The 23,454-nt window shown below is 30.0% G+C and overlaps 3 protein-coding genes and 1 non-coding gene across 6 annotated transcripts; 2 read left to right on the top strand and 2 right to left on the bottom strand.

The window, feature by feature from the left end:
- Positions 1 to 2,368: 2,368 nt before the first annotated feature.
- TRNAL-CAA (transfer RNA leucine (anticodon CAA)) lies at positions 2,369 to 2,452 on the bottom strand. Its single transcript has one exon. It is a non-coding gene; the product is annotated as a tRNA-Leu (tRNA).
- A 32-nt stretch (positions 2,453 to 2,484) lies between these two features.
- On the top strand, positions 2,485 to 6,271 carry LOC114176524 (DNA-directed RNA polymerase II subunit RPB7). 2 transcript variants are annotated; one of them, XM_028061592.2, is made up of 8 exons: positions 2,485 to 2,620; positions 2,794 to 2,857; positions 3,017 to 3,181; positions 3,419 to 3,584; positions 3,679 to 3,729; positions 4,861 to 4,926; positions 5,055 to 5,123; positions 6,016 to 6,271. In XM_028061592.2, exons 3-8 carry the CDS (start codon positions 3,066 to 3,068, stop codon positions 6,076 to 6,078), a joined length of 531 nt encoding a protein of 176 aa, XP_027917393.1. In that variant the 5' UTR covers positions 2,485 to 2,620; positions 2,794 to 2,857; positions 3,017 to 3,065; the 3' UTR covers positions 6,079 to 6,271. The 2 variants fall into 2 exon arrangements, with proteins under 2 accessions (XP_027917393.1, XP_027917394.1); XM_028061593.2 differs by having other exon boundaries at positions 3,020 to 3,181.
- Positions 6,272 to 6,664: 393 nt separating this feature from the next.
- Positions 6,665 to 10,324, bottom strand: LOC114179758 (alkaline ceramidase TOD1-like). The gene is made up of 4 exons (XM_028066205.2): positions 10,030 to 10,324; positions 9,701 to 9,913; positions 7,786 to 8,352; positions 6,665 to 7,216 (listed from the first exon to the last, which is right to left on the bottom strand). Exons 1-4 carry the CDS (start codon positions 10,277 to 10,279, stop codon positions 6,795 to 6,797), a joined length of 1,452 nt encoding a protein of 483 aa, XP_027922006.1. The 5' UTR covers positions 10,280 to 10,324; the 3' UTR covers positions 6,665 to 6,794.
- An 8,996-nt stretch (positions 10,325 to 19,320) lies between these two features.
- Positions 19,321 to 23,085, top strand: LOC114179140 (uncharacterized). 2 transcript variants are annotated; one of them, XM_085671028.1, is made up of 6 exons: positions 19,321 to 19,516; positions 19,604 to 19,949; positions 20,069 to 20,215; positions 21,947 to 22,060; positions 22,569 to 22,646; positions 22,768 to 23,085. In XM_085671028.1, the coding sequence occupies exons 1-6, from the start codon at positions 19,428 to 19,430 to the stop codon at positions 22,867 to 22,869; spliced, it is 876 nt and encodes a 291-aa protein (XP_085527154.1). In that variant the 5' UTR covers positions 19,321 to 19,427; the 3' UTR covers positions 22,870 to 23,085. The 2 variants fall into 2 exon arrangements, with proteins under 2 accessions (XP_085527154.1, XP_027921172.2); XM_028065371.2 differs by having other exon boundaries at positions 19,321 to 19,949.
- Positions 23,086 to 23,454: the final 369 nt, after the last annotated feature.

The following is a 23,454-nucleotide window of genomic DNA, read 5'->3' on the forward strand; positions in this document are numbered from 1 at the left end:
TTAAAAGTCAAAGAATCAATTAACTAATTAGATACATATTAGATTGAATAATATTTTTATTTGATTCGTAATAGTGATTTGATTGATTACTTAAATCAATTAATTATCCAAATTTGGATTTGAAGATTTAGATAACTATATGATAAGAGAAATTGTTTGGTTGTTGAATTTGTTGACTTTTATCTTCTTCTATTTTCTTTTTTCCAATTTCTTGCATTGTTCATTTTATTTATTTATGATTTTAATCTCTAAAATCCCAAATTTAATTTCTACAATAAAAATATTAAATATTGAATACAATTAATATGTGTTATCTTAATTATCAATTTAGATTGTGTTCTATATTGAAAATTGTAGATAAGACTTAGATTATTTGATTTGATAATGAAACTTAAAGATAACAATAATTCAACAAATGGAATAAGTAAGATCTTGTGACAAAACTGATATCGTAAAGTGAAAAAACAAAAAAGGAGATCTTCTAAAAAAGTGGCATCGACAAACATGTAGTACATTTTAGTTTTTAGAGAATAACAATGATAGTCTTTTTGGGGATGAAATATCATAGAAAAACACATTTGATAATTTTTTTATAGGGTTTATGCAACCCGATGGACGTATCATGAACAAAACATAGATCGAAAGACATTGAGAGATATGAAATAAAGGTTCATTTTGAAATAGGGCAATATATGGAATTTGATTTTCAAGAGAAAAAAATAGGACATTCTATTTATAAGAGAACAAGAATAACATTACTCTATGACGAATTAGTACATTAACACGAAACAATTAGGCACAAAAAGTTCAACCGAGTGCTTTCTTTTTAATATTTCATTTTGTTAAGGTGTGTATAAAGGGAAGTGGGTTGATGTGAAATGTCATGTGAATTTAAAAGAGTAGAAATGCTAGTAGAAAAGTATCATGTTTCACATTATCACTCCTCAAGATTTTGATAACTTTGCCAGATTGACTTTTACTTCATTAAGGAAAAACATGAAGATGGACAAAAAATCATGTCAATCTTTCATCAATGAATCCAAATATAACGAGAATATTCATCAACAGATGTAACAAAATATCAAAATCTTAAATATATTGTTCAACTAGGACTCCAAAGGCCTTAATGACTTTTAGAAAAGATAAAGTTACATTTTTTCCAATTTTTTATAAAGAAGATCTATTGTGTTTGTTTCTCTAGTTGACATGACTTACTCTAAGGACTTGAAGTTTGCTAAAAGTTAAGAACTATTATCTTTAATTTGGATAGGTGTGAATGACCCAAGCGGTCATGTAAAAGTTTTGGTAATTAGAAGCAAAGCAAGAAATAAATTATCTGAATCCAATGTAGTAAAAAAATAATTAACACATACCAAACTATTATATAACAAAATAATTGACATAAAAGGTTACTGAACAATTTAATGATTTAGTTAACGAACCAAGAGAAATAAGGTTAAAAGGACAAGTAGGGATAAGAAGAACAAAGTTTAGGTTCAAGGAAGGAGAAATGGAAACTTGCCCAACTCCCTAAGTAGCAACTATAGGTCCATTGGATAATGTAATAAAATAGGAAACTTTGGAACAATAAAAAGAAGAAGAAAAATAAGTATTATAATAAATGGACATTGACTCTTCTTAGTTTGAGAAATGCAAGTTGATAATAAAAGCGAAAATCAATTTAACACACTATTTCCAAAGTGAAAATTATCTGAGTAATTAAGCTAAAACATTAACATGGGTTATGAAGTAAGCGAGACCAATTTGCACTACAAAAGTTGACAAACTCTAGTGTCCAACTCGTCCCACATTTTTTTATGGTTAATGTATATCATTATCTATCCCGCATTTGATTCCTATTCCTATTAGAGAAGAGAATACCAAAAAAAAAATAATAATAAATTCATACTTTTTAACAAGAGTTTTAAATAGTCAAATTGCATGTAGAAATTTTAAATTTATTTTAAAATTATTTACTTAAACAATATACACTTGTCATACGATTTTTAATTTTTCTATAACAAAAAAAATAATATGTCAATTATTTCCAAAAATACTTTAACCATATGTTTGGATATAGACTTTAAAATTTTAAGGAAACTAAAATATTAAATTCTAATTGTTTTTAATTATAATGCTTTATTTTAGTAACGTAATTCAAATTTGTTAAATTTTATTTTATTTTTTTAAACAAGGTATTTAAATTACTAACAAATAGAAAACATATTTTAGTGCCAAATAATATTTAATAAATAAAAATATCAACAGGTAATGTTTTTCTTTTGATATTAATCAAGTACTGATCTAAACTTAAATCAATAATCATAAATATTAAAATGAAAAAATTAAAAAAAATTATAAAAGTAATTGTCAGAAGTGAGATTTGAACCTACGCCCTCTTTCGAAGACCAGAACTTGAGTCTGGCGCCTTAGACCACTCGGCCATCCTGACTTTAATTATAATTGACATATGTATATATTATAGTCAATAGGATAATTTAAAAAAAGTAATTGGAAGTTAGAAAATAAAAGGTTTTCCCTGCAGGAGAAACAGAAGTACAGTGATAATTAGTCCTTTGGTGCCGCCTCTTCTTCAGCATTCACCGCTCCGATAATCGTTGTGAGTTTTGAATTTTAATTTTGGTCTGTTACACCATCAAATTCTTCAATTGAAAAGCCTAATATTAGGAATCATAATCACACTGATTACCTAGCTGCGATACACTGTTCTATGTTTGTTTTTTCGTTTATCACTGAGGCTAATACTTGACGTTCTTTCTCTCTAAATTTCAGCATATCCTACCTCACTCTGACCTTTGAAGTTCGCATACTCAGTGTTATTGCTCTTCTACTTCGGGTGTGCTCCTGCTTCTCGCATTTAGTATTACAATCGAAGTTTAAAACTTTTTTGAGGAGGATTGAACATAATATTCATTAGGTTTTAGGGTTTTTTTATATTATAATTTGTGGTTTTTTAATAGTTGGAGTCTATTCTTGTTGTGTTTTTTGTGGCCAGAAGTAACTTCAAGGTCGGGTAAGAAAGGAGGAAAAGGAGAAACGCGAAAATGTTTTTCCACATAGTACTGGAGCGAAATATGCAGCTCCATCCACGCTACTTTGGTCGTAACCTTCGTGATAATCTTGTTTCCAAGCTAATGAAAGATGTGGAAGGCACTTGCAGGTGTTTTGTTCTTCATTGATATTTTTTTCTTCATCGTGCTTAAATGAAAAAGGGAAAGGAAAAATATGTATTTTTAATTATTGGATGATAATTGGGAATGTTAGTTGTAACAGTATTTTGTGATTAGATTTCATGCCAAGTATATAATTTAGATCGTGGAACAACAAAGCATTTCACTCTAACTGACTGGTTGGACCTTGGATGGATTTAACATTTGGATTTTCAACTATTCTGCAGTGGTCGACATGGATTTGTGGTGGCAGTTACAGGGATAGAAAACATAGGGAAAGGGTTAATTCGTGATGGAACAGGGTTTGTGACATTTCCTGTTAAGTACCAATGTGTTGTCTTCAGACCATTTAAGGGGGAGATCTTGGAAGCTGTTGTCACCATGGTGAACAAGGTTTGTACAGTTTCTTTTTCTTTAGAGTAATGAAGCTGTATAACTCGAATTTGTGGAGATTGTGGTTTATGGCCGTTGAATTATGCTTGTGCAGATGGGATTTTTTGCTGAAGCTGGACCTGTACAAATCTTTGTTTCCAACCACGTAAGTTCGTACTTTATAATGTGATATTATATGTAAAAGATTGTTAGTATTGATCTTCATGTCAAACACAAATTATGTGTCCTTTATTATTCCTGTCTGTGGAATTTGTCTTGTATAATGTGTTATATATTAAAGATTCTTACTATTGTTCTTCATGTTAAACACTAAAACTATATGTCCTTTATTATTGTTGTCATTGGAGTGCCATGGAGGTTTTAAAATTTGAATACTAAAATTATGTTTTTCATTTGTTGTTGTTGCTATTGGAATGTAATGCCAGTTACTGGCTATTTCAAAATATTGCAAATGAGGTTTTTTTGGATATCCACACCCTCAAAAGTACTTCGCAACCCGAAAATTATCCAGTAGGGACTTGTAATAGGGAGAATGCCTGAATTATTTTGGGCTAGGACAGGATGAATACATATAGATAACTTCATTTCTAATCTATATTTTATTTAATATGTATTCTCTAGCTATTTCCTAATTTCTCTTTATCTAAATGTGGCCAAGTGCAGGAGCGAAAAATAAAAATGATATAACCATCTGTTGTTTTCTTTTATATATGAATGCTATCTCTTAGAAATTGGGCTTTAGGACATAACACGACCTCACAAAATTGGTCTGTAAGGTGAGAACTGCCCAATCCTTATAATAAGCACTATTTAGGTCATGTCACTAGGTTATGTGTGACTAAGCACATCTACTCACACCCAACACATTGAAAGTGGTGGAGGCTGTGCTGGAGGCTAACTAAAGAGGGTGTGCAATTAAGGAGGGTCAGGAGTGATTACAATTCAGGGGATTTTCCCAACTTTAAGTTGTAATCAGAGATTGGGTTCCCCTAGATTTTTTTTGCCTTCCTTCTTTTATATTCTGTTTGCTGATACTAACTACACCAGTTTATAAGGGGATGACTGGTGGTATGGCATGCAAGGCATCTAAAATTTTAAATCATAATGGGTTTGCTTTAATTTTACCGTACATCTGAACCCATTAAAACTTTCTCTTTTTTTTTCATTAAATTAAAATAGATTATGGCAATACTTTGAAACTGAAAAGTTTCAACATGTAATGTTTTTTATGTGTAGATTTGTTTGTTGAGACTCTTTTTTTGTTTTTTCCTTTTAGTTGATTCCGGATGATATGGAGTTCCAGTCTGGGGACATGCCAAATTACACTACTTCAGATGGATCGGTATGTATCATTTATTACTTCCCCAATGGAAAAAAAAGAGCAAATTAATTTATATTTTCTGTTTGTTGTCATGTCTTATTTGATGATTATGGGTTATGTTTTTACTTTAGTAAATTGGTCTTTTGCAGGTTAAGATTCAAAAAGATAGTGAAGTCAGACTAAAGATAATTGGGACTCGAGTGGATGCTACTGAAATTGTATGCACATATATTATGCATTATACTTTATTTTGTTGAATGCTATTAATTTAAGCCCCATCAGTTTTATACTAAATTCTGTTTTTGAGAAATTTCAAATAATAGAAAGATTTTTAGCTCTGTAAAGGATATAGCTTTTGTTTTTCCCACATTTTTTCACAATTACAAATGACTCTAAGAAGAGCTTTCAGTTTTTTCTAATTTTAATGTTTAGCTCATCTCACGACCACTATCTTTACAGTAGTCTGTGAATATCATGAAAGTGGTCATACTTTTACATCTCTGGAATGCTAATTTATGCTCTGTTTGCTGGTAAACGTAACCCTTGTCCAAAGTAATCAACATGGGATTCTACCAAGCAAAGTTTCTAGCTACCATGATGAACTAATAAATTTATGCCGGTAGTTGTGGTATGCAAAAAAGCATTGGTACTCCATGGTGCAAAGTAAACTCTTGAATGTCGGGAGAAAATTATGAGTAGATATTCTCCAATTACTGCATGCAATCAGAATGATATTATTTTTACCACTTTGTTGATGTCACATGTTGCCTGTATTGTTCCTAGCATTATCATCTTGTACGCCTTGTGTGAAAGAATTCATGATGCTGATGGCCTAGTAAAACTAATATCATTTTAGCAAGCATATGATGCTAGGTTGTATGCTGTTAAAGTTTTATACTCCTGCACGTGCTTGGTCCATGCTTTCCTTCCCTTCAGTTCCCATCAGTTGTAGTGGTGTAGTTATAAACTTTGCAACTGTCCAGTTTTTAAAATGACAAGTGCAGAGATAAATCAGTTTTTTCCTTTGCATATTGAATATTTATATGGTTTTAAATTTGAATGGTTTTTTTAGAACTCACTTATCTGATATAATGCGTTTTCTTTTGGCAGTTCTGCATAGGTACCATAAAAGATGATTTCTTGGGTGTGATCAACGACCCTGCAACAGTTTAAATACCCCTTTCTGTTGTACTCTTCAGTCGTATATAGTTTACATTACTTGGGTTTTCCCACCTTGGATCCTCCAACTATATTATGTTGTATTACTCGATTGTTGTAAGTACCAAGTCGATAATTTTGGTTCCAGAATTAATAACTGAAAATATCATATAGATCCAAAATGTGAATCTTAGTGATTATTTTGTTATTTTTTATGGCATTGAGGAAGACAATTTCTGGTTGCAAATAACAAGTGTCGTTTTCCCACCATTTAAATTGAAACAATCAAAGTTCAAACCAGTTGAGTTCAGTTTTATATTAGATCTTATGCTATCAACAACAATGACTCGATGAGAGCTTTTTCATCCACACAGTTCATATGAGAACGTATACACTTATGAGGAATAGGATAAAAATTGTCCCCAACTTATATTAATTTGTCTCGATAAATCCCTATTCCAAAAAAACAGTTCCTGATTAATTATTTTGCTGCTAAGTGCTACGAATCACCACTGTTCTTAACTTCCACACATTTTCAAACAACATCATTAAGTAAAAGGAGTTAATCAAAGAGATTTATTTATTTATAAAAGGAATGGAGGCCGAAAGAGCACAATGGTCCTCTTAAACTTTAGCAAGTTCTCAGTTTTTCTTTCTTAATTGAAGAATCTTTCTTTTCCTTTTTTTTTATCGACAACATTTTGTTAGAAGACAAATTAAATTATGAAGTTCTATTTTATCTTTGATTTGTTTCTTGAACCTCCTTTATCAAATAATTGTTCATTCTTTGCTTTTGCGGCATTATTGGTGAGACCCCACATGGTGGCAAGATACTGCTGGCACTTGCTGCTACTGCTTCCATTTTGATGCAACAAATCTGGTTTTGCCCTTACAGTTTTTCTTGTCATAGATAGTTTTTTGGCAATGGACGCATCACTTGGCTTGAGATTGTGCCTGTACTCCACAGTGACTTGTTCAAGAACTTCAACCTGAAACATGTTGAGCTTCAACTTGGGGTTCACGTGATCTCTAACAAATGCAAAAGCTAATTGGTCTCTTGGGTTAAAACCCTCCAACTCATTGAATATAAGGCATGAGAATAGATTGCTTCTTAGTCCATGCTTCCTCAGGATCAGTGCACTGTCTGGCACATCTGCCAATTATATTCATTCCTTAGTAATCATTTTCATGAATGTTCCAAACATAAATCAAAAAGTACAACCTTTTCCAAAGTTCGTTACACTATAGGCCATGCAATTAGATTTAATTCTCCTAACAAATAGTTAAATGAATAAAATTAGTACACAACTTTTGTAAAATTAGATTATACTTAAAGTTGATATCATAAGATAGTATCACACTCATCTAAATTCTATTATAGTCAAATTTGTTATTTGGTAAACTTATTGTATCATCCGTTATTAACCCGCTATCAAATCACCAGTCTTACGCTTGATATATCTACGCTTCGACATGAAACATATAAAGATTCCATATCGACTAAAGATAAGAGGAATTTACAGTATATAAATGAATACAAATCTCATTTTACTAATTAATTTTATAAAGTTGCGTTAAACTTAAAATCTACTTATTAATATCTAATTTATTAAATAATCTTATATCTTATTTGATAAGTTCAAAGATTTATGATGTTTTTTTATAGGTTAAAATGTTTGTAAGCAAAACTATAAAGACATTTAAAAATAAGATGAAATTAACCTGAGGAATATGGCATTTTGGTGGGACTCCATGGTTGCAATCCATTTTCACAGTAAGTTTCCATCTGCATCTTCAAGGCATTCACATCCCACCATTTGTTCCATCTTGCAGTGGCCATTGCTTCTTCCATGGTATGAAGAAAATGTGGGTGTTTTGATATGGCCATGTCTGCATTCTGAGATATAACAAGTGAATGAATGAGCAACAATGGATCAACCATTAGTTGCAGTTTTGCATCTATCCAAACACTGAATTGGGAATTTGGGAAAAGCCTATGAACTAAATATTTTGGTATGACACCATTCATTGCTGGGTTGTGATACAAATCCTCTTTTCTAACCTTCACAATTCTCCACACACCTATCTTGTTGTATCCACTGGAATTTTTTGTTGAGATTAAGCCATGATATTGAAGCCCTTTGAGAGTAACATCATCTATGAACATGAAGAAGCAGACATTTTCTAGTGTTTCGGACCCAAGACCCCTAGGTTGCCGGATCTTGTCGTGCTCATTGAATATTGCTGAAACTACAACTACACTTTCACACTTTTCCATCGCAATTTCATCTGCATACGGAGAAAACACTTTTTATTTTGATATTACCATAATGATAAATTGATGATGTTTATTTACATAATTGGAATTCATACATTTATATATCATATAAGACATTCTTAAACTTAGTTAAAAACATAATTTTCATCAAATTGTTTACTAAGCCATCTCTTTTAATACTTCTAATAAGTGTCGCTAACAAAATCTTAATCAATTTTTTTTTTCTTTTTCTTTTTCTCCCTAAGTGTCACATAAATATGTTCTAGTGTAATAATTTCATATTTGTTATCTCTATTATGAATCCATCTTATCATACTCATTTGTGTAATTCTTGCTTTCTTTTTCAAGTTTAAATAATTCTTTTAAGCTTCAATATTCACCACCATAAAATATGTTTAGTTGGATATATAATAGTAATAAAACTTTAAATACTTTATAACAACAATTTACTCTCGGTAACTTCCTTCGTTTTAATTATGAACTTTAAATACATTAATATTAAGCATTTTTTTTTATTAATTTTCTCGTTACTTTGTAATTTTGATCATAGATACTTCTATTGCACAAACATATGTTTAGCCATCTTCTCCAATTTATACTTTTAAGTCATTCTTATATATTTTCCTTCCTTATATATTGTTAAAATTCGAATGCACACATTTTTGTTTCATTTCTTATAGACCAAAGTCCTCCATTTCAAATGCTTTTTTATCCAATATATTTTCAAAAGTTTATATCCAAAGCTCATTTTTTTCTTCAGTTTATTGGTATGAAATTAATCTTTGTTTAATACTAGTTTCTTATTTTCTGTCCAATCAAAACGATACCATTAAAAATAAATAAATATTTCATAAAAATAATATTTCTTATATTCTTAGTAAGCTAATTCAAGATTTGATTAAAAAGGACACATGACTATGTACACATAGCCTTGAAAGTTTTTTTTTTTTTTTTTTACTTTTGTTTGAAATTCTCATTTGTCATTATTGTATCATACATATTTTATATAACTTCAACATAAGTTGCATAAATACTTTTTTGTTCTTCAATCTATCTCATAACATTTTTCTTAATACTTTACTAAAGCTTTAGAGCCATCGTCATTTTTCATTCATTTTTTGTTTTTTTTTTCTCGGTAAAAACAAATAAATTAAATGTGGATAATTTAATTGTGCCAACCCATATACAAAATAAAATTTACATAAAAAAAAAAGTTAAAAATGAAATACTCTTAAGTTAAAATTTCCTCATACCAAAGAACATAAATCCAAACCAAGTCCTAAGATTTGCCAGCTCAACAGCATACACTTATCTTTCACTTACTCATGCATACATGAAAAGGGAGAGAGAGGAACTGACCAGAATCACTTATTGGAAATTTCTTGAAGAACCCACATGGGACTTCCCTGCTATCGTTTTGGTGATCAAAAAAAGAAAACCTTAAATGGCTACTCAGATTCCCACCGAAACTATCACCACCACCACCCTGCATCTGCATGTACCTCACATTTCTCGTAGAACATTCAGGGTTCCTGCGCAAATTCTGAATCTCCTTCAGTACATCCCAGTAATCTGAACACAGAAACCAACACCCTTTAGCAAAAAGATGCTATCTTCATCCTAAAACCAGAAAAAATCGGCAAACATTTTGTGGGGTCATTACAAGCCTTGGCATTGCTTCATAGTACCTGAAAAGTTGAGAGGAGAAGAGCAGGTAGAACGTGAGGTTGAAATGGCATACTTGTGCTGTCCATAGGTAGAAGGGTAGGAGAAGAGAGAAGAAGATTGAATTGGATGAAAAGGGTCTGATCTGAAAAAGCATTTGGATTGAGAGGAAGTGACGTAAAAAGCAAGGAAAAGATAGGTGAAGAAGAGATAGAACAAAGAGAAACAAAGGAAGAGATGTTTGGTGGTTGTTAATGTTATTAGGTTTTCCATGGATTTCCCTTGCTTTTGAGTTTTTGCTTTGATTATAGAACTTCATAAAGGAGTCATATGTGATGATAACATATTCATTGTTCCATTAAGTTAAGACCCACACACATTCATTCATGGGCTATGGGACCTTCTTTGTAAGGTAGTTGTACTTTCATCACCAACTTTTATCACCCAAGAATGTTTCTCCATTGAAATAATTATGTAAATTAGTAAAAGCACATCCACTTTATATTAATTTAGTTGAAATGTAATTTATATGTTTCACTAAAGAGTGCTTAATTTTGTTTTCTTTTTCTAGTTTATAAAGCCTGTGTTTTAGAGAATAGAATTGAAAATAAAAACAGTACAACTAAAAAAAAAGGAAATAAAAAATAATTTAGAGATGTTGTACTTTTTTTTAATTTTAAAACTGTTTAAAATTACTTTTTATCCCATAGTTGTCAATTTGTAATTTTGGTGCCTATAAAACTTTATTGTAAGAGTTTTGAAAATTAAGCAATTTTAGTGTAATGTCATATATCATCTAATTACTAAAAAAACAAAATACTAACACATTTTTCATGATAACGATATTAAAACTTATCAATAAGCATTATTGTTAATATTTTATGTGAACAACTAGTATTGTTATAGTTTATAGATAGGTTAACATTTTTTGTTAGAAATTAAAAAAAAAAAAATGTCTTACTTAAGTTCACTTGGCCTTCTATGTTCACAACATTAAATTATTTTGGTGCAGCATAATATATGATTAAATGCTACCATAACATATTTTTGTAATAACAATATTAAAACTTATTATTAAAATTTGACTTAAATATTTTTTGTAAATAAGTAATTAAGATTGTCATCCTGAAAAATATTTATAATAGACTTAAATTGCTTAATTTATATAAAAACTAATAATTAAATATGCAATTAAATTTTAGACACAGACAAAAATCATGTATTTATAAAATTACAAAAAACTAAAAGTGGATTTAAGCAAAAACAAAAAGTATTACGGTAGAACAAAATTACTTTAAAAAAAATAGAAGAGTCATGTGTGCAATTAATGTTTTTTATAGAAACCAAAATTATACATTCACCAAACCACAAACTAGAAGAACAGAGTGGATAAAACCTTTTAAAAACTAAAAAAAGTGGTATAGCTTAAAAAATTTTACATGTAGAATTAAAAATTAGTTTACATACTGGTTTGAACAGGTTTAAGAACTGGTATCTGATTGGTGAATGGAACTAGCTTTTACTGAGAATCAAGTTTATTGATTTCAATTCCATAGCTAGCCCTCAATCATACGTAGCCAAACCAGTTCTGCGGATTATGGTCGGGTGAGTGTTCCTTGGTGCTTTCAATAACTCTATATATGTCAATATCAACCAGATTCCATTCACAACAAACACATACACTCTTACCTTAATGATGAAAGATAATCCCAATAAATTAAAATATATGTATCTAAATTACTATTGAATTTTTTTTAATTAATTTGTTTAGATGGATCAATTAAAATATTTTAGATTTCAATTTTCTTGTTTTCATTTTAAAACAAACTTAACTTTATTTTTGAGTCCGAATTGAGTTAGTTCGATCTTCAATGAGATAACTTATCTCGACCTTTGCTTCTGAAGATTCAGGTTGGGTCGGCTAAGCCCGACTTTCGTCACGGACCGACTCGACTTGACTCGATCTTCAGTCTAGACTAACTCGACTCGACCTTATTCTCGAGTAGACTCACTTCGATCTTTGACCCGAACCGATTGGGTCAACTTCGACTTGAGTCGACTTCGGTCTAAACTGAATCAGATCGACTTCGACTCAAACTTACTCGGTTCGACTTTAACCTTAATAAACTTGGCACAACTTCAACTTGAACTTAGACACGATCCAATTTAACATGACGTTCGACCTCAGTCATGTCTTCATTTTATGATTTTATCATTTCAATTCTTAAACACATTTATCATAATTTAAAGGACCTTCCAATCATCAAATATCGGTTCTTTAAAGTAATGTATAACTTTATTAATGTAATCACACACGTTTAATGTAAATATTGCTTGTAAAAGGATAGTGATAATCAATTGTCTCATTGTTTAATATAGTTTTTCTTGTTGATGAAAAAAAAAAAGATGAATGCTTTGATGCTCTTTAAAACAAAATCTAGTTTTAGTGTCCTTCCACGTATATTTACCATGTCACGTGTGTTGGTAATAGTCCAAGTGTGAGTCAAAGTCCCACATTGGATAGAAAAGACAAAGTTGAACACTATATAAGAATAAAGACCCATAACACTATTGCCTTAAGGTTTTGGTATAAAAGTGGTGTCAAAGGTCTTATACGTGTAAGACTAATGTCATATAACCATATAGAACCACAATTTCTCAATGACTATAACCATTTGGCATAAATATATAATTCAACAGTGGTATCAAAACCAATGGTTCGGAGTGACTGACCGTATAACCACATAACTATAACCAAAAGGGGTCACCAAAGTGATTGACCGCATAAGCATAACCAAAAAGGGGTCACTCACACAGCTGAAGGGAAATATATCATATGAGAAAAAAAAAACAAGGGTCTAAGTGTGAGTCAAAGTCTCACATTGGATAGAAAAGACAAAGTTGAACACTATATAAGAATAAAGACCCATAACAACATTGCCTTCTTCCGGTTTCTTATTGTCGACAGAAGCTTCAACCACTCAGTCACCATTTAAAGTAGTGATACATCATATTGTAACATGAAATTATTACATGTGGTATCTCAATAAATCTAGAGAGAAACGACTCTAGAAGAAAAAAAATAAAAAATATTATTTTCTAAATCGTTTTTAGATTTATTTTATTAAAATAAAATGGTTCGCTTCGGAAACAATGTTAAGGTAATTGAAATAAAAAAAAAAAGATTTTAGTTAAGTTTAGGTGGGAATCCAAAATTTCATTTTCACCCTTCAAACTTTTGCTTTTCTAAGACTTTGTGAACGTCCCGTGTGGGCGACATTGAGTAGTGACCTATGTGAGCTTTTCCCGCTTCTTTTTCATTTTTCATTCCAGTTGCCAGTTGAGTTGCAAGAAGCTCTTGAGAGGCGACATTGAGAGATTGAAAAGCCTTTGAGTTTCTCCCTTTCTCCCTAGAGCCATAAGTGAGTGAAAAGCCTCTATTTGGATTTTGGGAAGTTTGGGGATGCGATTGAGAACTCCATTGAAAGGAATTTGAGACACAATTGAGAAGCTCGATGGAAGGGGCAATTGAGAGGGGGTGGAAGGTGATAGGGCTGGGACATTGGCTGGCATGGCCATTTCATGCACAAACTAATAAGTGATTAAACTCTCATTGATTGGCGTGGTCATTTTTTATGAATGTAAACAGATAAACCTCAATTGGCTGACTATTATTTTATTAACGGGTAATGTTGAAATTGCTTGTGAGTAGGCTTGTCGGTTGGTGGTAAAGGTTCTATCATGGGAGTTGAAGACTTCAACATAAAGGTGAGTTAGTTATTTTAGTAAATCCAAAACTTGTAGAAATATTGGACTTTGTCATGTGTAAATAGAGATGTCAATGGGGTGGGTAGAGTATGGGTAGTAACTTCCCCGTACCTTACCCACTGGATAAATATTCGCCCCGTACTCGTACCCATATCCGTCGAGTATCCGTTATGCGGGTACCCGTATATTTTTTTCATATCCGCGGATATCCACGGGTACCCGTGGATATTTACAAAATTATTTAAAAAATAAATATTTAATCATAAATTCAAATAAAATAAAATAGATCACTGTCATAAATTTTAAATGAAGTTCAAACAAACTCAGATCCATACAAGTCCAAATAATTATAAAAATAGATATAAAATGATGTTCAACACAATGGAAATTCTTTAATTAGTGTTTTGATCAACAAATTCACTTTCTCTGATTGATTCCTGAAAAATAATAAAATAATAAACCTCAACTCCCACATGCCAAGTATTCTTATTTTGATTCCATCATTTAACAACAAGTATACCATAAATGTCATTGTCTATATAGGGTTTGATGTATATGTCCAATTTTAAAGAAGGGAAAGAGAAGAATGTAAAGGGGTGTACTTCGAAGAAGACAACGTACCAATACTTGAAGCTGGAAGAATGAAAACAGAAGACAAGACAAGATGTGCAACTTAGAAAAAATTAGGTCAGAATGTTTTTTACTAATATATATATATATATATATATATATATATATATATATATATATATAAGGGTATTTTTGTGAATTAAAGTTTAGCGGGTACGGGTATCCACGGGTACAGATACTATGATACCCGTACCCGACGAGTTAACATGCGGGTATCAAAAATATCTATACCCGCGGGTATCCATTTTTAATATTTGTTTCCTACCGATTGCAAGTTTTACCCGCGGGTACAAATATTTTTGACATCCCTATGTGTAAATTCTGCCTTTGCCATGCCTTGTAAATTTTGTTTGCCTTTGCCTTGCCTTCATAAATTCTAATTGTCTGTACTTGTAGTTGTTCAATGCTTGTGCCATTGTAAACTTATGTGCAAATTGTGCTTCACTTGTAAAGGGATCTGTACTTTTTCTTATGTTGTTTGTCCAACAAATGGCCTTATATATGTTGTTTTGAAACTTATACTTGGAAATTGGAAAAACTACTAAAAACCTGCATGCATATGTGAGAATTGTAAACCTAAGTGTAAGTTCTGCTTAATTTGTTGTTAAAGTTCAAAATTTGAACAAAGATTTTAAAACCACACAGACATTAGATAAACGTAGCCACATGAGAATCACAAATATTTTAAAAAGGTAAGCGAAGGCACAAGTTCAAGCCTTCATTATTGCCAACAATTATTTTCTTTAATGTTCATTTTGTTTACATGCTCATGTATAAGTTATATTGAAAGTGATTACATTGAGAAATCACTTTCTTTTTAAAAAAAGTAGGAATTACCTCTATTTGAAGGTAATGAAAATAACCCTATTATGACAAGTGAACCAATTTCTTACAATTGTGTTTGACATTTACTAATACTTTGGAATCAGATAGTTTTGCAAGATCCACAACATCATCAAGAATTCAATGTTGGAAAGAAGTTGTTTGAGGAAAGAGTCGAAGCCGAGTTTATGACACTGGTTACTTGAGTGCCAACATTCAATATGGTGTCAGATCCCTCACTCAACCTTCCTTATTATCCCTTATAGAGGATGAACATGCACGACATAATGAAAGGCTTTAGGAAAAGGTAAGACAAGCCAATCTGGAGTTGACTGAAACAAAAAGAAATTGTGCCATGATGCAAGAAGAAATTAAGCTTATTCGACAACAATTAACCCCAGTCTTAGAAAAATAGGCTGCAGATACTTTCACTGGTACCAATCAAGTGCATCCTAATTATGACAAAAACTTGGATGATCAACCCATACCTTGAACATGACTTCTCAGTATACCTTCTTCATTAAATTGTTTTTTCAATTATATGGTATATACTATTTTTAAGCTTCACATATTTATATATCTTAAATTTTGATTTTACATGTCTTCATTCAATTATGATTATTTGGACCTCAACTTCTCGTCTTATGTGATTTTGGCTTTGGACTCAAGTTGGATGTACTATGTTTAGAACTTTAGTACTATGATAGTGAACATTGCAATAAACATTAGAACTAATGTAACCACTTTTTGGACAAATATTTGCTTCCTTTATTGATATATTTTCCAACTTCGATGTTATTATAAATTGATATTCAATTCTCACTTCTGAAGCAAAGAGTAATTTTGATTGAAGTTGGCAATAATTATGGTATATATGTATGTTTATTAGGTATAATCTGTGATGCTTCGACACGGTGGTTGGACAACGCTTCCCGCTCCCGAAGAGGACACAGACACGAAGGCGCGACGGACACCTGCACGACACAGTGTTGGAAGCTTCTCCATGGATCAGACGCGGCCAGCTCTAAGACACGCGTCGGCGGACACCTCTGGCTGCTTGGATGCACGATTGGGATTCAAATAATTTTTTTCGCGTATCCGAGCGAAAATGGTTCATGTTTTCCTCTGTTCACTTTTTGCCCTTTCCTTTTATTGTCACTCGGATATTTGATTTGATTGGCATGATATTTTTGTTCTCATTTTTTTAGAGATTAAAAGGAAATCTAACAAATTTAAAATAAAAAGGAAATAAAAAGGATAAAAAATAATCTTTCATACCTTCTATTAAAATAAATCCAAAAAATTTAAAATAAAAAGGGAAATAAAAAAATAAAAAATACTCTTCCATACATTCTATTAAAATAAACCCAAAAAATTAAAATAAAAATGAAAATAAAAGGACAAAAAATAATCTTCCATACATTCTATTAAAATAAACCCAAAAAAATTTAAATAAAAATGGAAATAAAAGGATAAAAAATAATCTTTCATACCTTCTATTAAAATAAACCCAAAAAAATTTAAATAAAAATGGAGATAAAAAGATAAAAAATAATCTTCCATACCTTTTATTAAAATAAAATAAAATCAAGATGATGAACAAAAATAAATTATTCTAGATTGGGAGCTCTTGAGTTGAGAGGATAAATTATTTTATAAATTAGAGTAAAATGAGATGTTATAATCACAAGTAACGAAAACAAAAGAAAGAATCGAGATTGGGAGCTCTTGAGTTGAGAGGAAATACAATTGGAAAACTTGTTAGCAATTGCAGAATAAAGAAAAGTTGTTGCTTTGCAGTTGTAGAATGAAGGAAAGTTGTTGCTTTACGGTTGCAGAACCAAGGGAAGAAGAAAGAAAGTTTAGAAAAGGTAACTTTATAAACTTTCTTTTTTATAATTTAAATAAATATCCTTCATAATTTTTTTATGTAAAAATAATTTTTTGTAGTTTTTCTTATATAGTGTATATTTGTATATGTGAACAATTTTTTTGTTATCGTTGTTAGTATTTATTAAATAATGTTTTATTGTATTTTATAATTTATTTATTATATTAAATTTAAAATTATGTAATTTAATTGTATAATTGCACCTTAAATGGAACAATATATCTATTGTTGAAATTTTATAAGATCAAATTAACTGGAATAGAAGAAAAATAACATTTGTTATGTTTTCAAGTTTTTTATTGCTATATTTTTATTATTTCAAACACCTTTATATAATGTTAAGATATAAATTCAAATGAAAAAGACAAGTTTAAAGTAAAATGAAACAAATCTACATAGAGCGAATAATTTTTTTTATATTTAAATTTTTATATTTTATTTGAATTATATCTTGTTTTTTTTAATATTTGTCCCATTTAAATTAAAATATTAGTTTTTTATTCTTATAATTAATATTTGTCGCATTTAAATTATATAATTTCTTTTTAATTTGTGATATTATTATTTTTTATTGTTGGGGATGATTTTTTAATGGATGATAATGGAATTCTTGATATTGCTAGCTTATCTCTTGATGAACCAGAATTAGAAGTTGTATTTTTTGATAAAGATTAACATATATAAGACTCAAACATTATGATATTTTAAATATTTTTTTTATTATGAAATATAATTATTAGATTTTAATATGTATATTGCCGTGTCCGTGTCTTATACTTTTTCAATTTTGTCATATCTCCATATCTGTGTCCCTGTCGTGTCCGTATCCGTATCTGTATCCGGGCATTATAGGGTATAATGCTAATTAGAAAATTCATCAAACAAATTAGTTTGGTGTAGACTACGTGGCATACGCCAGCCTTAGCGTCAGTAAGGTCCTCTACCTCAAAATTAATTTAAAATTTTTGTGAGATTTATAATGACAAGACCCACACTATAGTGCCTACATATGGACGATGCTATATCATCTATATATGATCAACTCCCATAGCTTTATTGGATTTTGCATCATAGTTTGTTGAGACATTTGAGTATAGTGTCACCAATATCTACATTCATATACCTCATAGGTATATGAAGTACACTACATCCATTTGTTATTGGTAGGCTAATGGCATCTGTTGTGAAAAAATGTAGTAGCCAACGTTTTAAGAACTAGCATTTAATAGTAGTAAATGGTTACTAACTTTTTGTATAACAACATAGTTATAGCTCAAAAGGAAGGAGAACCGTAGAGGTTCGGACTTGTGGTTGATTTAAATCAGAGGGTAGTTTTTCACTGGTCAATGTATTTGATGAAATACCTTGTGTGCTAAGCGGTGTGTATAAGAGTTAGACACCCTTTAAGATATTTTAACACGATAAGAAAAATATAAAATAAGTAATCTTCTACCAAAGAGTCAAATGCCAAAATTAAAAAAAAACTCTGACTATATATCCTAGCCTTTTCCCTACCAAGTTTTGGCTCTCACATGATTTTCTTGTTAGGTGTGTTGCTTTAGCTAGTGTTGCTAATTTTTCTTTTGCAAAGAAGGTGGGGCTCCTTATTCAAAGTTGTCTCTGGTATCAATGAATCTCTCAGCATTCTGATGAAAGCCTTAAATTAAGATAATCCTAATCAAGTTAAGCCTCAAGAAGAATCTCAACATCTATAACGTTGTGTGATTTCGTTTATCTTTTTAGTAAACCTAGGAAAACCTTCATATAGTAGTAACCCTATTTGAGCTTGAAACTTCACTTTGATCCATATTCCTGCAATTCTTTCACCAAATTTTCCACATACAGAAGCTAGCTTTTCTGCGAGTTGGTCCATGTCGAACCTTTTCCTTTTCCCATGTGACAAAGAACAAGGTTTATTCAAATGAGTATTCCTCACGAGTTAAGAGCACAAACAAAAAAACTTAAAAATATAAAAAGTTTGTGAAGTGTGACACAAACATTCTGATTCTATTCTAGTCCTGCTAGATAGGCAAAGAAATTCATATTTTTGTGTCCACACTCATTCCCTTGTTGTAAGCAAAGATTTATTCCAACACGTGATTAACGAAACATCGTTTCTCTTGGCTAATGTGTAAAAGAAATTATGCCCACACCCTTTTTTCTGAGCTTTCTTTCAAAACACAAAATAGATACCTGCCTTCAAACTTTCCTTCAAAGATGCACAAATTTCATTCTCAAGCATTTTCAGATCTGCATCATATATACTAGTAGTAAAACACTGCATAATTTGTCCTTCAACACTTTCCATCAATGGAATCTGCCATCTCCCTACGTTACTGTCCCTTTCCCTACAGCTCCAAAGGATTTCAAAGTGCAGGTTCTATCAGATTTCATCTCAGGTTAAACCATGCCACATCTCTTTGCGCCCCTCAATTTTGTGGCACCAGATACCCAGTTACACGTTCTGTTGGGCATGCAAATTGCAGTGTTGGAAGATTCTCTGAGCCCTCACAGAAGGAGGGAAGAGGCAGCAAAATTTTGAGAGGGGTTAAAGGAGCTTCTCTTGTGCTGGCATGTGTTCTTGGATTGTTTAACTTGAAGATGAATCCAAAACTCATCACTGCTCATGCTTCTTCTTCATTTCCTAATTTTAATTCACCCATGTCTGAGAGTGAAGTTGATCCATCTAATGTTGAGGGCAAAGGAAGAGATGCTCTTAAGTCATTGTTGAAAACAGTGAAAGATGCAGAAGTTGAAACTTATCAGAATGAGATAATCCCTTCCCGGTTTAGTAAGCTTGGACCTAGCGCAGAAGAAGTTAACACTCTTAAGGTTTTGTTCTTTTGCTGGCTAGATTTTGTTGTGAATGAAGTGAAACACTGAAGCTAAAAGAATGAAGAAAGGTAGCTAAGATATAATCTCTTTTGATTCAACATGTTTGTGATTTTCAGTGTATTGCTATTGGTGAAAGCAAATCTGAGAGGGGAGGTCAAGCACTGAAGACATTGCATGAAGAATACATAAAGTGCAAGAATAATTCTCCGGAGGCAGAAGAGTATCTTGCAGTGGCTTTGATAGAAGTTTTCCTGCTGCTCCAGGTAACTACACAAAAAAACTAATTATTAGTATACAAACTAGTTTGCTTCGTTTAAATGAAAAAAAAAGGTACAAAATTTTAATTTCGATAGTTTTATTTACAATTTTTAATAATTTAAACTTGTTACTTATTTTATTTTGGTTTAATTAGTTATTTTATTATTATGTAATTTATTATATTGGTTTATTTTGATTTCCTTATTATTTCTTATTTAAATTTAGTTCTTCCCTTATTTAAAAAGTTTCAATTTGGTCGTTCATTTAGGTTGACGTTAAAGTTGTATGCGTATGTATCACCTGTCAATTTGTGAAAATTTTTATTTTCTTTTAATTTTAATATTTTAATTTTAATATTTTAATTTTACTTTTAATGCATGTCCGCACATATCACATGTCAAGTTATGATTGTGTCACGTGGTAGTGCAAAATGGTATTGTCACATGATGGTGATGGTTTTCAATTTAGTCTCTATATTTAAAATTTTGATTCAATTTAGTTTTTCAATTTTTTAAAACCATCAAATTTGGTCATTTCCCATTTGATATCGAATTAATAATTAAACTTAATTAATTAGCACTTATATATACAAGTTAACACTGTTACTATATGACACCACTATAACTTGACACATAACAGTTTATACACATACACACATACACACACACACACATATATATATATATATATATATATATATATATGTATGTATGTATGTATATATATAAATTAAAAAAATTAATTGACACGTGACATGTACAAATCTGACATTAATATTAACTTGAAACTATCAAATTGAACTTTTTAAAAAAATTAAATAATTAAATTGAAAAAAAAGTAATAAGGAGACCAAAATAAACCAAAACAACAAATGAAAGACTTAATCACTAAATAAGCATTTCATTTTTAATAATGATGAATATTACGTTACAGATAATTAATCTTTACATTTTATTTTATAAACTTAAATTTTTTAGTAAGTTTTAGAAAATTAATTACATATTGGCATTATTTTTTTACTAAATCTATCTTATCATGACTAAATAATAAATACATATTCAATTATCTTTAACTATTAACCGTATTCAAACAAAATTAATTAAATGAAACTTTGTAAAAGACTATGACTTTTTTTTTTTATTGTATGAAATGTGCAAATACATATTGTACTTTAAGAGTCCCATTTTATTTATATTTATACAAAGAAGTATATTATAATAAAATATATCGTGTTATGAAAGATTATTCTCACTCAACTTTTTATTTATCAATTTATAAATATTTTTTAATGTTAGTTTTATATTCCGATTATACTTTATATTTACTTATTTTTTAATACTTTACATAAACAAAAATAAAAGTAAAAAGTACCTTAAGTACTTATGTATAAATTTGGGTATTTTTTGTTTAATTCTTACTAATATACATAAATTTTGTATTGAGTACCAAAAATATTTATTTTTTTAATTGAGTTTCTACTTTAACCTTTTCATTAATTGGGCGAAGAAAATTGAGTTTGATAATAGGATTTTTCTCATAAGCATTATTAGCAGAAAAAAGGACAAAAGATAAAATAATTTTTTAATTATTTAAAACTAATATATGCATAAATTTATTGAAGTTTTATTATATATGTTATTTATTATATAATACATAAAATTAAGATATTTGGGTAGAAAACCAAATATCAAGAAAAAAAAAAGTGCGGAAAGTTTGAATCGTACTTGATTGTGTAGGAAAATTTGGAGGAGGCCCGTAAAATTCTTGACGAGCAAATCGACCAACTGCTTCAATCTTCTGACTCTCAAATATTTAGCCGTAAGAAGGCTAATAAGGTAACCCCAAAAGAGGTTAGTGAATTTCATCCCTAATTTATTTATTTATATATATATATAAGTAAATAAAAGAAAAAATATATAAGAAAAAATATACAAATTTGTAGTCTTAAGATTTATTTTACTAAAGATAGTGCTGTAATGGTTTATATGATTTTTTTTATAATTTATTAATGTAGAATCTCTTAATATTGAAAAACATTAATAAATTAATTTCAGTCAATTTTTTTTTTAATAGTAAGATTCAAAATTGAGATTTTATAATAGGTGATTGAGTGGAAGGAAAAAAATAGATTGAGAGAAAAATAAGATAAATAAAACAAAAAAAAAAAGTGAAATGCTCTACCTAGTATCCTACTCCCTCTACCATTTGATTGCTGATGTTAAATTGTATCTTATTAATTAATTAATCAATTAATTATATCAGCTAAAGAATTAATAACTACTTTTAATTGAAGTGCACAAAGTAAATCTCAGAAATTATAGAAATTAAGATTTTTTTTTTTTGGTGTGCAAATCTCAGAAATGTGATGAACTACTGAACCTTTACAAAGATTCAAAATTTATAAGAGTGGTGATAGCTAAATGGATACTTTACAAGGTTAGTCATGAATCTCATCTCATCTCATTTTCAATTTTCATTTTTGAATAAAAAAAATTAGAAGATGAAGCTAAGTGATTTAAAGTTAGTATAAGTTTTTGATTTGATTTGATATGTGCAGGCCATTGTACACACAATGTTGGAAGACAAAGAAGCAGGGAAATGGGGTAGACCTAATAAGGAAGCACTCCAATGGAGAAAAGCATTCATCAAAACATTTTAACTCTTTCCTCTTTCTTTCACTTCTCAAACTTTATTCACTGTGGGGCACATTTTTTTTTATATAAACAAAATTTCAGATTTATTATTTTAATCTATTTCATTTTCTGTAATCCTTGATCTTTTATCATAATATTATTATTTTTATTTAGATAATATAAATGAGATGTTATAATTATATAATTTATATATATAATTAAAGAGTATACATTTTTGTGGACTTTTGAGCCTGGTAGAATGATCTGGACTTAGGGAAAATGTGAATGGAAATTACGATTAGGGTTTTGACTGCCGACGGAAGGGTAAAGTTGGTATTTGATAATTGACGGAGCGCAGAAAGAAAACATGGGGGTGCAGGAAGAAGTGGCGTATACTTTTTTTACATTTTTTTTCTTTAAGATTAGTAACGTTTATTATTCCCATTTGTTAATTGTTTTTTTTTGACAGATCATAATCTCATCAATTTGACATTTGCATTTTTAGTCATTAAAATTAACTTAAACCATTAAAAAGATGACATAACATGCATATTTATAATTGGAAATTCTTCACCCCAACTTAGTGTAGTTACATTTCTCGAATTGAATTA

This window comes from Vigna unguiculata, chromosome 3, assembly GCF_037176805.1.
Source record: "Vigna unguiculata cultivar grain cowpea cultivar isolate G323 ecotype 2 chromosome 3, ASM3717680v1, whole genome shotgun sequence".
NCBI lineage: Eukaryota > Viridiplantae > Streptophyta > Magnoliopsida > Fabales > Fabaceae > Vigna > Vigna unguiculata.